Here is a 15515-nt window from a genome sequence, read left to right on the forward strand (position 1 = left end):
GTCTCGTCTGATCTGAGGCCACCCCCCGTCTTTCCCGTCTCTTCCCCGGCTCCGAGCTCTGGTGTGGAGGCCGGGCGCATCGGCGCGGCGAGGGGACGAGCCGGAGCTCTGTACGGTCAGCGTGGAGACCTGAGTCCACCGGCAGCCGCGCCCCACGCAAGCGGGCACTCCCTTCCGTTTCGCCTCTCACCTCCGCCGCTGTGGGTGAGAGCGCCGTCTGGGGGGTAAGAGAGCCGTTCGGGGGGTGAGAGAGCCGTCTGGGGGGCGAGAGCGATGTTGGGGGGCGAGAGCGATGTTCGGGGGCGAGAGAGTTGTTCGGGGGCGAGAGCGATGTTGGGGGGGTGAGAGAGTTGTTCAGGGGTGAGAGAGTTGTTCGGCTGTTTTTTGTCAAAAATTAGTAAAATAAATTAAAAACTGAGAACCATTGTTCGGTATTCGGCCAACTGTTTATTATTATTTTCGGTTTCGGCCACAAATTTTTATTTCTGTGCATCACTACTCGCCGGTGAAGCTAAGCTAAGCTAAGCTAAGCGGTCCTGTGAAAAGCCCCAGTCGCCGAGAGGAATGTTGTACAGACAATATGTGAAAAAAAAAACCTCAAAGCAACTTTATGTGTAACGGTGTAAGTATTCGGTATCGGTGAGTACTGAAATGCAAGTACTCGTTTTGGAAAAACGTGGTATCGGTGCATCCCTAACTGTAACGGTCCCTCGGAATCAGTCGCATTTTCTCAATAGCTGTAACGTTCGCGTAACGATCAGCAATTGCTCGCGTAACCATCAGCAACTGCTCGCGTAACCATCAGCAACTGCTCGCGTAACCATCAGTAACGATCAGCAACTGTTCGCGTAACGATCAGCAACTGTTCGCGTAACGATCAGCAACTGTTCGCGTAACGATCAGCAACTGTTTGCGTAACGATCAGCAACTGTTTGCGTAACGATCAGTAACGATCAGCAACTGTTCGCGTAACGATCAGCAACTGTTCGCGTAACGATCAGCAACTGTTCGCGTAACGATCAGCAACTGTTCGCGTAACGATCAGCAACTGTTTGCGTAACGATCAGCAACTGTTTGCGTAACGATCAGTAACGATCAGCAACTGTTTGCGTAACCATCAGCAACGATCAGCAACTGTTTGCGTAACCATCAGCAACGATCAGCAACTGTTTGCGTAACCATCAGCAACGATCAGCAACTGTTTGCGTAACCATCAGCAACGATCAGCAACTGTTTGCGTAACCATCAGCAACGATCAGCAACTGTTTGCGTAACCATCAGCAACGATCAGCAACTGTTCGCGTAACCATCAGCAACGATCAGCAACTGTTCGCGTAACCATCAGCAACGATCAGCAACTGCTCGCGTAACCATCAGCAACTGCTCGCGTAACCATCAGCAACTGCTCGCGTAACCATCAGCAACTGCTCGCGTAACCATCAGCAACTGCTCGCGTAACCATCAGCAACTGCTCGCGTAACCATCAGCAACTGCTCGCGTAACCATCAGCAACTGCTCGCGTAACCATCAGCAACTGCTCGCGTAACCATCAGCAACTGCTCGCGTAACCATCAGCAACTGCTCGCGTAACCATCAGCAACTGCTCGCGTAACCATCAGCAACTGCTCGCGTAACCATCAGCAACTGCTCGCGTAACCATCAGCAACTGCTCGCGTAACCATCAGCAACTGCTCGCGTAACCATCAGCAACTGCTCGCGTAACCATCAGCAACTGCTCGCGTAACCATCAGCAACTGCTCGCGTAACCATCAGCAACTGCTCGCGTAACCATCAGCAACTGCTCGCGTAACCATCAGCAACTGCTCGCGTAACCATCAGCAACTGCTCGCGTAACCATCAGCAACTGCTCGCGTAACCATCAGCAACTGCTCGCGTAACCATCAGCAACTGCTCGCGTAACCATCAGCAACTGCTCGCGTAACCATCAGCAACTGCTCGCGTAACCATCAGCAACTGCTCGCGTAACCATCAGCAACTGCTCGCGTAACCATCAGCAACTGCTCGCGTAACCATCAGCAACTGCTCGCGTAACCATCAGCAACTGCTCGCGTAACCATCAGCAACTGCTCGCGTAACCATCAGCAACTGCTCGCGTAACCATCAGCAACTGCTCGCGTAACCATCAGCAACTGCTCGCGTAACCATCAGCAACTGCTCGCGTAACCATCAGCAACTGCTCGCGTAACCATCAGCAACTGCTCGCGTAACCATCAGCAACTGCTCGCGTAACCATCAGCAACTGCTCGCGTAACCATCAGCAACTGCTCGCGTAACCATCAGCAACTGCTCGCGTAACCATCAGCAACTGCTCGCGTAACCATCAGCAACTGCTCGCGTAACCATCAGCAACTGCTCGCGTAACCATCAGCAACTGCTCGCGTAACCATCAGCAACTGCTCGCGTAACCATCAGCAACTGCTCGCGTAACCATCAGCAACTGCTCGCGTAACCATCAGCAACTGCTCGCGTAACCATCAGCAACTGCTCGCGTAACCATCAGCAACTGCTCGCGTAACCATCAGCAACTGCTCGCGTAACCATCAGCAACTGCTCGCGTAACCATCAGCAACTGCTCGCGTAACCATCAGCAACTGCTCGCGTAACCATCAGCAACTGCTCGCGTAACCATCAGCAACTGCTCGCGTAACCATCAGCAACTGCTCGCGTAACCATCAGCAACTGCTCGCGTAACCATCAGCAACTGCTCGCGTAACCATCAGCAACTGCTCGCGTAACCATCAGCAACTGCTCGCGTAACCATCAGCAACTGCTCGCGTAACCATCAGCAACTGCTCGCGTAACCATCAGCAACTGCTCGCGTAACCATCAGCAACTGCTCGCGTAACCATCAGCAACTGCTCGCGTAACCATCAGCAACTGCTCGCGTAACCATCAGCAACTGCTCGCGTAACCATCAGCAACTGCTCGCGTAACCATCAGCAACTGCTCGCGTAACCATCAGCAACTGCTCGCGTAACCATCAGCAACTGCTCGCGTAACCATCAGCAACTGCTCGCGTAACCATCAGCAACTGCTCGCGTAACCATCAGCAACTGCTCGCGTAACCATCAGCAACTGCTCGCGTAACCATCAGCAACTGCTCGCGTAACCATCAGCAACTGCTCGCGTAACCATCAGCAACTGCTCGCGTAACCATCAGCAACTGCTCGCGTAACCATCAGCAACTGCTCGCGTAACCATCAGCAACTGCTCGCGTAACCATCAGCAACTGCTCGCGTAACCATCAGCAACTGCTCGCGTAACCATCAGCAACTGCTCGCGTAACCATCAGCAACTGCTCGCGTAACCATCAGCAACTGCTCGCGTAACCATCAGCAACTGCTCGCGTAACCATCAGCAACTGCTCGCGTAACCATCAGCAACTGCTCGCGTAACCATCAGCAACTGCTCGCGTAACCATCAGCAACTGCTCGCGTAACCATCAGCAACTGCTCGCGTAACCATCAGCAACTGCTCGCGTAACCATCAGCAACTGCTCGCGTAACCATCAGCAACTGCTCGCGTAACCATCAGCAACTGCTCGCGTAACCATCAGCAACTGCTCGCGTAACCATCAGCAACTGCTCGCGTAACCATCAGCAACTGCTCGCGTAACCATCAGCAACTGCTCGCGTAACCATCAGCAACTGCTCGCGTAACCATCAGCAACTGCTCGCGTAACCATCAGCAACTGCTCGCGTAACCATCAGCAACTGCTCGCGTAACCATCAGCAACTGCTCGCGTAACCATCAGCAACTGCTCGCGTAACCATCAGCAACTGCTCGCGTAACCATCAGCAACTGCTCGCGTAACCATCAGCAACTGCTCGCGTAACCATCAGCAACTGCTCGCGTAACCATCAGCAACTGCTCGCGTAACCATCAGCAACTGCTCGCGTAACCATCAGCAACTGCTCGCGTAACCATCAGCAACTGCTCGCGTAACCATCAGCAACTGCTCGCGTAACCATCAGCAACTGCTCGCGTAACCATCAGCAACTGCTCGCGTAACCATCAGCAACTGCTCGCGTAACCATCAGCAACTGCTCGCGTAACCATCAGCAACTGCTCGCGTAACCATCAGCAACTGCTCGCGTAACGATCAGCAACTGCTCGCGTAACGATCAGCAACTGCTCGCGTAACGATCAGCAACTGCTCGCGTAACGATCAGCAACTGCTCGCGTAACGATCAGCAACTGCTCGCGTAACGATCAGCAACTGCTCGCGTAACGATCAGCAACTGTTCGCGTAACGATCAGCAAGTTCCCTAAACAGCTTTCCTGTACATTAGTCTAAACCAGGATGTGCAGCTGCATCTAAGGTGTAATTTTCTAAAGGGGGTGGTAACTCTGATCCAGCTGCCACTCAGGAACGTTATTATACCAGAATATCATCTACAGACGTGGATATTTTCAATAATTATAAGCAAGTTTTGTCACGTTGAGTGGTACTGACAGGTGAAATGTCGGGCTCTGGCTCCTGGACTATGTTGGTTCAATACGGAACACAACTTTTAATTCCCAATTAAGTAACAATTCCATATTTTAAGGGACGGCTGGCAAACCTGCACTGCAAAAACTCTACATCTTAACAAGAATATTTGTCCTATTTCTAGTTAAAATGTCTCGTTTTTACTATAATATGTGAAATATGGCCAAGCCGACTTGTCTGGTTTTTTACATTGTTTTTTATTGTTCTTTTATGGTTTTTTATTGTTTGTTTGTTGGATCTTATGTTATTGTTATTTACATGAACTTTATCGTTGTGAATTTGTGTATTAAAAATCAATAAACAAAGTTTATGAAAAAAAGTCTAATTTTTAGTCTCATCACTGGAAAAAACAACAATTTTCACCTGTTTCAAGTGAATTTTCACTTAAAATAAGTAGAAAAATCTGTCAGTGGAACAAGATTTTTTTGCTTGTAATAAGAAGATAAATCTTGTCTCACTGGCAGATTTTTCTACTTATTTCAAGTGAAAATTCACTTGAAACAGGTGGAAATTCTCGAATAACGAGTTATTTTTCTGGTAATGACTCTTGTTTTAAGTGTAATGAGATTGTTTTACTAAAACTGAGACATATTAACCAGAAATAAGACAGATATGCTGGTAAATGTTGAGTTTTATTCTGGTAAATCAGACCAATGTTCTGGTAAATATTGAGTTTTCTGGTAAATGTTGAGTTTTCCAGTGAGATATTCTGGTAAATGTTGAGTTTTCTGGTAAAGTCTCCAGTGAGTCCAGAGCAGCTCGTTAGCCTGTTAGCTCCCCCGGCTAACCCTAACTGAGCAGAACCGGAGCCTCAAACTCACCGGGAGGTTCAGTTCCGGGTTCCGGGTGTCGGTACCGGGTGGGGTCCGTTAGGTCGGTGCTGGTTCAGGTTCTAGCGGCCATCAGGGCCGGTTATTCCCGGTTACAGCTCGTTATTCCCGGTTAAACATCGACCACGGGGGGAAACTTCCTTCTTCCACCTGGGCCTCCGACGGAGCTACGTCATCACGCAGACCGGTCACGTGACGGGGTGGGCGGGGCCTCCGTGTCCCGTTAGAGGGAGCCACTGCGCATGCGTGTCACAACCAGCTAAGGCAGGGGTATTCAACCGGGGGCCACATCTGCAAAAGGACTGTATGGAGAGGGCCGCACAATTTGAAAATGTGGGGGTTTTCAAAATGTATTTTGCACTCAAAGACGAAGACTTATGTAAATATAATACATTTGTATTATACATTTTAATATATCTAGTTTACATATGAATTATGTATTAATTGTCTCCAGATTTAGTAATTGTGAATGTTAGATATAATTGTTGTGTCCTGAAATATATGGAGGATTTTTTGTGCCAAAATTAAATAAATAAATACATCATTAATTAATTAAAATGGGAATTAAATATATCATTAATTAATTAAATGTGTCATTAATTAATTAAAATTAGAATTAAATATGTCATTAATTAATTAAAATACAATTCATTTTAAGTAAAAATATATATTTATTATTTCAGCATTTAATTAATTAATGACACATTTAATTAATGATTTCGTGTTGCTGAATCATGAAATGTAAATGTAAAACTGTCAGTTTCACTCGTCAAACTCAGTGGGCGGATTCCAAACACCTCATTGGTTCCCCTGCACATCAAGTCAAGATGGGAAAGTGCAGAAATAACTCCAACAACTTCGAGCAGTTCCTCTGCTTTACATGCTACATGCTCGGGGTCAGCAGGTCCTGCTTCCACATACTCTGCAAGGTCGAAGATATCGCTCACCAACTCTACAAAGTTCACGAAAATATATATATATATATATATATATATATATATATATATATATATATATATATATATATATATATATATATATATATACTGTATATTCAAGTAGCCTCATAGTTGTATCAACATCTGCACCTGACTGTTATATTAAAAAAGTACATATTTGCCCATTAACATGTGTAACTTCAATTACACGTATTTTTTTCTCTTAAAAATAAAATAGATTTTATTTTATTTTTCAAATGCTATCTTATTTTATTTCTTTACCAGCAGTTTGAATTTCCCCTTTTCTTTGATAATTGTCTCAACACATTTTTATAATAAATGAATATAAACACATCTTAACAATTGAACAGTTTTGCAGTTTTTCTTTCTTCCCCTCTTATAATCTTATGCCCCCACTTTCTGTCGTTCAGTGAGAGAACTGAGCCTTTTCCTGCCAGGACATTAAATCTGGGCTGGATGGTGTCAGGTTCTCATGCACATGTGAAGGTGCTCATTGGTGAACCTGGAACGATATTTAGTTTTAATCATTTTCATTGTGGAGAAAGCTGCTTCACAGCTGTATGTGGGCCTGTTAGGCTGAATTATGAAGCGACGGACGAAACGACGGAGCCGCCCGAGCGGCACCGACCTCCCCGGCCGCGGGGACGCGTCGGGATAAATGATCACGCCGCGCTCGCTCGCTCTGGGCGCAGACCCAATTAATCGATCCCTAATCCTGGCGGATCTAAACCTACTCTGTGCAAAATGAAGGATTTTCTCTATAAATACACACCATTTCTCTTACTATTAAACGTACAGCTAGCTGAGTGTCTTTTCCTCATTTGGTCGGGAGTTGCTATGCAGTCCCGCGGCCCCCGCGGCCCACATGTACAAAACTGAATTTTTTTCGCGGCCCACTAGATGGCGCTCGCGGCCCAAGTGTGGGCCGCGGCCCTATGGTTAAGAATCACTGCACTAGAGTATATAAATGCATTTAAATGCATTTATATACTCTAGTATATAAAATATAATGCATTTAAATGCAGTACTTTATGTGTCCACTAGAGGGCAAATAAAGGGCAAATAAATGCATTTAAATGCAGTAATTTATGTGTCCACTAGACCTAGAGGAAAGACAATATAATACAATAATTCTGAACACAATAAGGAAACATCTAATATAAATGTAGACGGATAACAACGACTTCAGTCCAATAATGTAGAAGGAACTTATTAAAAATAATAACAAACATGTCAGATGCCAGAGGATTATTCAGACACAAAAACAAAGGAACAGCTGTTTTCTTATGTAAAAACTTAATTTAGCTATAAAAGCTCTCTCTCTCTCTCTCTCTCCATCTCCCCCTCTCTCTCTCTCTCTCTCTCTCTCTCTCTCTCTCTCTCTCTCTCTCTCTCTCTCTCTCTCTCTCTCTTCTCCATCTCTCTCTCTCTCTCTCTCTCTCTCTCGCTAAAGTAACTTTTTGTTTTTGATGTATTGATAAAACTTGTCTGAATTTGCCTGCAGGGTTTCATCACGTCCACCAGAGGGCAGTATAGCGCTGTTTTTCAGTCAACATGCTTGTTTGAAATACTGAGCTAAAATAAAAATGTATTTAAGCCTAAAATAACACTGGATTCAAGACAGAACAAGTGTATTTGTAGTGAGATTCATAGATAATCCAAAGCTTTACAACATTTCCTAAACACAGACGATCACCTGAACATAAAGCTAACAAAGTTAACCTTTTAGAAAATACAGTGAAAAGCTTTTGTCCTCCTCCGTGTCTTCCTCATCCTGCTTTCATCATCCTCTTCCTCCTTGTATCATCCCTTCCTTTTCTTACTCTTCTGTCAGCTACAGCTCACATATTATTATATGTAATAATATTAATGTAATACATGTACTTGAAGAATCTTTATTAGGAGATTCTTGTCTACTCCCTGTTTCATTTCATTAGGGCCCGAGCACTGACTGATTATATCTGTAGGAATTGTTCTCTTCTCGTTTTTCTTCTGACTAAATTAAGGTCTTTTTCCCCCTAAACGTGCCCCAAACGTCACCAAATTTTTTGCACCAATCCAGGCCTGGTGATAAATGTGATATTTCATGGTTTGCATTAATGGGCGTGGCCTAACGGCTCAACAGCGCCCCCTAGAAAACTTTGTGCCTCAAGCCCCACAATACGGTTTGACGTACATGCACGAAAATCGGTACACACGTGTATCATGTCACAACTTAAAGAAAAGTCTCTTGGAGCCATGGCCGAAACCAAACAGGAAGTCGGACATTTTGAGTTAATCATGTAATTTTGGCGCAATTTATGCCATTCCTTGGGCAGTTAATACAGCCCGAACCGTAACGTGCACCCAGGTGTGTTACACATCAAAATGTGCGTCTCCATCCTGCGACGATGCGCATTATTTTTCTCTTTCAAAAGCGTTACCGTGGCGACGATAAACACCAAAAAGCGGCCCCCCTTCATCTGATTGGTCAATATCTGATAGTTCCTACTTTCTGCTATAACTTTTGAATGGTTTGATATAGAGAGTCGTGGGTGGTTTCATCCACTAAATGTCCAGTTCTGAAGAATCTACATCAAGTCATACAAGCTTCCACTGCAGCCTGAACGTGACCAAGGGTGGAGGACCGTTCATCAGTTCATCACTGCTTGCAGCTTTAATTGTTTTTTGTTTTGCTGTTACCTGCAGGCGGCTGGTGGGCGTGGCCTGACCTGACGGGCGTGGCATGATCGGGTGGGCGTGGCCTGACCTGTTGGGTGTGACCTGACCTGGTGGGCGTGGCTTGACCTGATGGGCGTTGCCTGACCTGATGGGCGTGGCATGACCGGGTGGGCGTGGCCTGTCCCCCACACCTGCATCTCCAGGGAGCGTCAGAGACGCCTGAGGTGCCAGTTCAATGCCAGATAATGAGCTGAATTAACTCGGTCTGAACACGTCTGATAACGACACGTTTGTACCGGGCGGCATCACATGACTAAGCAATAAAACCTTTTAAATGTGATCTTTGTCTTGTTAAGCTGCTGTTTCTCCAACATGTTGAAGAGCTCTAGATTTGTAGAGAGATATTCAACCAAGAAAAACCACACCAGGCTGAAACTGGATCAGAGTTTATTGTTTCATCACGTCTGAACAGACTCTTTAATGATCAAACATGAGAAACATCTGCACTTTTTCCGTTTACATCTGCGTATACATACAACAGACAGTAATCACTAAAACCAAGTGCAAAGACCCCAGAGGCCGTAATGTTTTCCTTCCTATTTGAAAGGATTAAGTCAATCAGCAGATTTTGACGGGTCCTTTAAATTTGGTCTATTACTAACATGCCAAATATCAAAAACTTGTCACCAAGTGCACAATCTTTATGATTTTTGACAGATTTCCTCCCAGCACTGGGGTAACTGGACTGAAACAGGGTGTCAGTTGTCGCAGACGTCCACCTTCAGGACGGGCCGGTAGCTGTCGGACATGGTGGCCCTGATGGTGACCCGGTCCGTCCTGTGGGTCAGCCCGGACTCCTTAGCTTTGCCCCGGACGAAGCCCTTCTCCCCGCCCTTGTACATCAGCTCGTACAGGTCCTTGTCGCAGGGCTTGTCCCCGCCGAACATCCCCACGGCGTACCAGTTGGAGTACAGGTTGAAGTCGTAGGGGACCGAGAACATGACGGCCATCTTGCCCCGGTGCTGTTTGCTGGACTGGTGGACGAGGTCGTAGGTGAAGACGCCCACCGACCCGCGCGCCCCCACCGACTTGACGAAGCGAGCGCTTCCGGCTTCGGACGGCTTGAGCGTCGGCGGCAGAGGAGCCTCGCTGCTGCCGCTGACCAGGTGGACGCTGGACAGGAGATACACGAGAGACACAAGAGACACAAGAGAGAGACACGAGAGACACAAGAGACACAAGAGACACAAGAGAGAGACACAAGAGACACAAGAGACACAAGAGAGAGACACGAGAGACACAAGAGACACAAGAGAGAGACACAAGAGACACAAGAGAGAGACACGAGAGACACAAGAGACACAAGAGAGAGACACCAGAGACACAAGAGACACCAGAGACACCAGAGACACAAGAGACACAAGAGAGAGACACGAGAGACACAAGAGACACAAGAGACACAAGAGAGAGACACAAGAGACACAAGAGACACAAGAGAGAGACACGAGAGACACAAGAGACACAAGAGAGAGACACAAGAGACACAAGAGAGAGACACGAGAGACACAAGAGACACAAGAGAGAGACACCAGAGACACAAGAGACACCAGAGACACCAGAGACACAAGACACACCGTTACCAGAGAGTCCTCAGATCCCAAACCTAACCAGTCACATCTAGGCCTGGGGATCAATTCAAATGTCGAGAATCGATTCGATTCCGATTCCTAAGATTCAGAATTGATTATCAAGATTCAATCCGACTCATAGCGGGGCACGGTGGAGCAGCTGTTAGTGCAGCTGGTGGTGCAGCAGGTAGTGCAGCCGTCTCACAGCAAGAAGGTCCTGGGTTGAATTCCTGCCGGGGACGCTGTGGGCGCTGAGTTAAGTTCCCCCATGATTTTCAGTCTATTTTGTTTTTTTTATGCAAATGTAACCCCAAGACAGTAAATAAAGTAATGACATATAGACAATTTATGCAATTATAACTGAAAACTTTAATGTTTTCATACCTTTAAACATATTTAAAGGCAAAACATGGCACCAGTTATTCTGGTGTCCAACAAAACATCGCAGTAGATCCTAGTCACTAGGGCCACTAGGGCCCCGGGTTGCCGAGCCCTGGGTTAAACCTTCTGACTCAACTTGAAGCCAGATGCATGCTGGGACTTACCGAGGGTCGGTCAGGGAGCAGCAGGAGCTCTTGTTCTGGATCTCCACCACGCACTGGCGGCTCGGGACTTCCACGTGTGGAGCCTGGACAGAGTTGGAAAAGCTCAGGTCCAAATCAATACGTACAGTTTCCTGGATAAAGTCACTGAGGAGCAGGAATCCCACACAGAACAACTTCTTACCACAAACCTGCAGAGTCAGGCCCCGTTTACACGGAGCAAAAACAGTGGTGTTTTCCTGCATTTTGGTCGTTCGTTTACACGAAAACGAAGCTCAAAGTCTCCAAAAACCATCATTTCTGAAAACTCCGGCCAAAGTGTAGATTTTTAAAACCTCTGTCTTCACGTTTGCTTGTAAACGGAGAGAAACGGACATTTATTCTTCAGAACGTCACATTATGCGACAGAAACGTCACCAGCGTCATGAGTGACACCTGTGGTTACAATTAGTTTGTAACCGTCAATATTTTCTTGTATTTTACCTGTTTTATATTCTAACGTCACACTTAAAAGTAACTCCACTTCTCTGTCCCTCCAAACCAAAGACTCTGGTTCATCTTGGAAGTAACTGGAAGTTACTCGTGTCATTTGTTGATGTTTTTTACCAGGATTCTGATTGGCTAGCATGACTTTATCTTCTCGTTACACTGCCCCCTGTAGGTTTGGCTGCTCATAGCACCTTAACAGATATTTATGCAGGTTCCTGGAAATGATGGGATTTTTATTAACGTAGAGGGGGAAATATCCAATTTTGTAAATACCCGGCTATGTGGAAACGTGGCCTAAAGCTGAAGAAACGCCCACAACCGGCTGGTTGATTTCTTCTCTAATTCTCATGATTTTACTGTTAAAGAAGCTCATAAAGTCTTCACTACTGAGAGCTGCAGGAATGCACAGCTCCACAGAGTTGTGACTCTTTGTCAGCCTGGCTACAGTGCTGAACAGAAAACGTGGGTTACTTTTGCTAGAAACCCTCCTTTTCAAAGGAGCAACTTCATCTAAAGCTGAGTGCAACAGATCAGCAGTGTTACTAGCAAGAAAATCAACATCAGAGGTAGAACCCAGGTCACTGGCCTCTATTGCTTCAGTAGAGGCTTTACTATTTTCCACTGTCGTAAGACGAGCAACGGTCTCCTTAAATTTAGCAATAGCTTCATCAGACAAACATCTGCTAAAATAATCCCTCTTACTTTGCACTTCAACATCGATAATATTAAATTCAAACGTTATTAAATAATGGTCAGATAAAAGGGAGTTTACAGGTGACACCAACAGATCATCAGTTTCAACACCGTAGGTGAGAACAAGATCGAGAGTATGATTAAAACAATGCGTCGGTTTGTCCACTTTTTGTGAGATACCCATTGATTCTAGAAGAGAATCAAAAGCTAATTTAAGATTATCGCTTTCAACATCCATATGAATGTTAAAATCACCCACTATGATGAATTTATCTGTACTGATCAATAATCCAGAAAGGAAATCTGAAAATTCAGACAGAAACTCTAGATAAGCACCAGCAGGGGGCCGGTACACTACCACTAACACAACTGGCTTCTCTGATTTCCAGCTCGGAAATTTCAGACTAAGCGTGAGGCTTTCAAATGTATTATAATTGGACTTACGTTCAATTTTTGTTTGGAGACTGGAGTTATAAATTGCTGCGACTCCTCCGCCTCGGCCCGTGTTTCTAGGAATGTGATGATTAAAGTAGCCGGGCGGAGTTGATTCATTCAAACTAACATACTCTTCATCCTGTAACCATGTTTCTGTTAAGCAGAAAACATCACTCCTGCTCTCTGTAATTATATCATTTACTAACAGAGACTTGGAGCTTAACGATCGTATATTTAGTAATCCGCATCTAATTTTTCGGTCTGTAATTGGTACCAAATGTACATTGGTTTTAATTTTTACAAGGTTATCTTGGTTAACGCCGCACCTGGTGAACTTGTGGAGGGCGGGGAACTGCAACCACTTCTATTTTGCTAGGCACCTGGTTAGAGTTGCCAATTAAATCATGTAATCCTATAGTTTTAGAGTCGCTAATTACATAATGCAATCCTACAGCTTTATTGACAGGCGTTGGTCCTCGGGAAGCAGCAGAGAAGTGTCTTAAACTGCAGCTCTGCATCCTGGCCTGGACCCTGCGATGTCAGGGAGAGGGTCTAATGAAACAGGCCAAATTACTAGAGACAAGAGCAGCACCAACCCGGGTGGGATGAATGCCGTCTCTTCTAATCAGACCGGGCTTTCCCCAGAACGTCTCCCAATCGTCAATAAAGGCCACGTCGTTTTCTGAACACCACCGATACAACCAGCGACGGAGCGAGAGCCGGCGACTAAACATGTCATCGCTGGTCAGATTGGGGAGGGGACCAGAGAAACCTACGGAGTCCGACATACTTTTGGCGTAGTTACACACCGAGACAATATTCCTTTTAGTTACTTCCGACTGGCGAAGACGGGAGTCATTAGCTCCGACATGGATGATAACTTTACCAAATTTACGATTACCCTTTGCCAGTAGCTTCAAATTTGCTTCTATGTCGCCCGCTCTGGCCCCCGGGATACACCTAACTATGGTCGCTGGAGTCGGCCTCACATGCCTGACTATCGAGTCGCCAATCACCAGGGTCGGCTTCTCAACGGGTGTGTCGCTGAGTGGGGAAAATCGGTTAGACACATGAAGCGGGTGGTGGTGTTCCGTGAGCCCTTTAAGACTCCTCCGAACCGTCACCCAGTGGTCCTGACTGGCCGGCTGCTCGGGAGCTGCAGGGGAGCGGCTACGCTCAGCTGCTATGGGCCGGTCCGCCGCTAACTTAGCCTGGTTAGCTGACGAGTCTATCAGACTATGGTCAAATTGGCAGAACCGGACCTCTAACTGACTGAGCCTCGCCTCCAGCCCTGCAAATAAACTTCACTTTAAGCACTTACCGTCTTCACTAAAGGAGGCAGAGGAATAGCCATTTCACACACTGAGCAGCAAAGAGGTAAAACAGTGGGAGATGGAGAGGCCATGCTAAGATGCTAACAGAGGCTAACGGACAGAAAATGTATCGGTGATTGGTGACAATGAAAGTTACGGAAGAGAAAATGAGCGAGTGTTGAAATAAAGACAGTAATGTACCAGATATAGTGCTATTTTACCAGAAAACAGTCTAAGTTTAGACAAAAAAGTTAGGAGGATCTGAGCCTGCACGCCGTGCAGCAGCAACAGACCGCAACACCAGGAAGTGACGCGATGTGTAACGCAGTACGTTATCCAATCAGCAAGCCAGCAAGAGCCTCAGCCCTCCTTTGGTTACTTCTCTGTCGAGATTCAAGCTCTGATCTGGAGCCTCGACATCAAAACTCCGGGTCTCTCAGCAGACCCGGTCCTGGTTCTGGTTTTGGTTCTGGTTCTGGTCCTGGTCCTGGTCTCAGAACTGGTCCTGGACTAGGCTAGACACACGAACCAGGGAGGAACTACTTACCGCTCCGTACATCCTGTAGGTCTTTGGTGGAGACGATCTCAGCAGATCTGGTCCTGGTCCTGGTCCTGGTCCTGGTCCTGGTCCTGGTTCTGGTTCTGGTTCTGGTCCTGGTCCTGGTCCTGGTCCTGGTGGAGAGGATCTGGTTCTGGTCCCAGTCTTGGTCCTGGTCCTGGTTCTGGTCCTGGTTCTGGTTCTGGTCCTGGTCCTGGTCCCAGTCCTGGTTCTGTTCCTGGTTCTGGTCGTGGTTCTGGTGGAGAGGATCTCAGCAGACTGAGTCAGCTGCAGCAGACGGATGGTGGGAGGGAAGCCCAGAGGAAAAAACCTGATCACCAACCAATCAAATCTCTGTAAAACCATGAAAGGTTTCCCGTCATGAATAATCGTGTTGGGGCAGGAAGGGAAGGAGGGGCTGGCCGGGTTTCTGTGGAAAACAAAACCAAACCAAAAGTAAAAAAACAAAACACGTCTTGCAGTGAAATTAGGACAAAACAAAGTAATAACACGTGAAAACATCAAAATCAAGAAAACTGACACGTGTTAAAAACCACAACCACATCCTCACCCTGTCACTTCCTGTTTACACAACAGGAAATACCAACAATCTTCATAACCAGACCTGCAGGTCCTCTACAGACCACTAGGGTCCAGATCCAGACCTGTAGGTCCTCTACAGACCACTAGGGTCCAGATCCAGACCTGCAGGTCCTCTACAGACCACTAGGGTCCAGATCCAGACCTGCAGGTCCTCTACAGACCACTAGGGTCCAGATCCAGACCTGCAGGTCCTCTACAGACCACTAGGGTCCAGATCCAGACCTGCAGGTCCTCTACAGACCACTAGGGTCCAGATCCAGACCTGCAGGTCTTCTACAGACCACTAGAGTCCAGATCCAGACCTGCAGGTC

General features: G+C 46.6%; 2 protein-coding genes across 3 annotated transcripts in view; both read right to left on the reverse strand.

Annotated features, from left to right (window-relative positions):
- The window catches only part of dicer1 (dicer 1, ribonuclease type III), a 55397-nt gene extending 49897 nt beyond the window's left edge, over positions 1–5500 (reverse strand). For both annotated transcript variants that reach the window (XM_061744189.1, XM_061744188.1), the window contains exon 1: positions 5335–5500. The gene's annotated coding sequence lies outside the window, so the exon portion shown is untranslated. The remainder of the gene's footprint in view (positions 1–5334) is intronic.
- A 3893-nt stretch (positions 5501–9393) lies between these two features.
- Positions 9394–14967, reverse strand: LOC133462231 (uncharacterized). The gene is made up of 3 exons (XM_061743359.1): positions 14611–14967; positions 11137–11219; positions 9394–10136 (listed from the first exon to the last, which is right to left on the reverse strand). The coding sequence occupies exons 1-3, from the start codon at positions 14965–14967 to the stop codon at positions 9722–9724; spliced, it is 855 nt and encodes a 284-aa protein (XP_061599343.1). The 3' UTR covers positions 9394–9721.
- Positions 14968–15515: the final 548 nt, after the last annotated feature.

The sequence above is a fragment of the Cololabis saira genome, chromosome 16 (assembly GCF_033807715.1).
Source record: "Cololabis saira isolate AMF1-May2022 chromosome 16, fColSai1.1, whole genome shotgun sequence".
Classification (NCBI taxonomy): domain Eukaryota; kingdom Metazoa; phylum Chordata; class Actinopteri; order Beloniformes; family Belonidae; genus Cololabis; species Cololabis saira.

What these genes read in the sequence shown, in the direction of transcription:
- LOC133462231 (XM_061743359.1), bottom strand. Translation starts at nt 14,967, where the DNA reads ATGGTTTTACAGAGATTTGATTGGTTGGTGATCAGGTTTTTTCCTCTG. An exon ending in CCTACAGGATGTACGGAGCG is followed by an intron (nt 11,220 to 14,610) that starts GTAAGTAGTTCC and finishes AACTCTGTCCAG; the next exon opens with GCTCCACACGTGGAAGTCCC. An exon ending in TGCTCCCTGACCGACCCTCG is followed by an intron (nt 10,137 to 11,136) that starts GTAAGTCCCAGC and finishes TCTCCTGTCCAG; the next exon opens with CGTCCACCTGGTCAGCGGCA.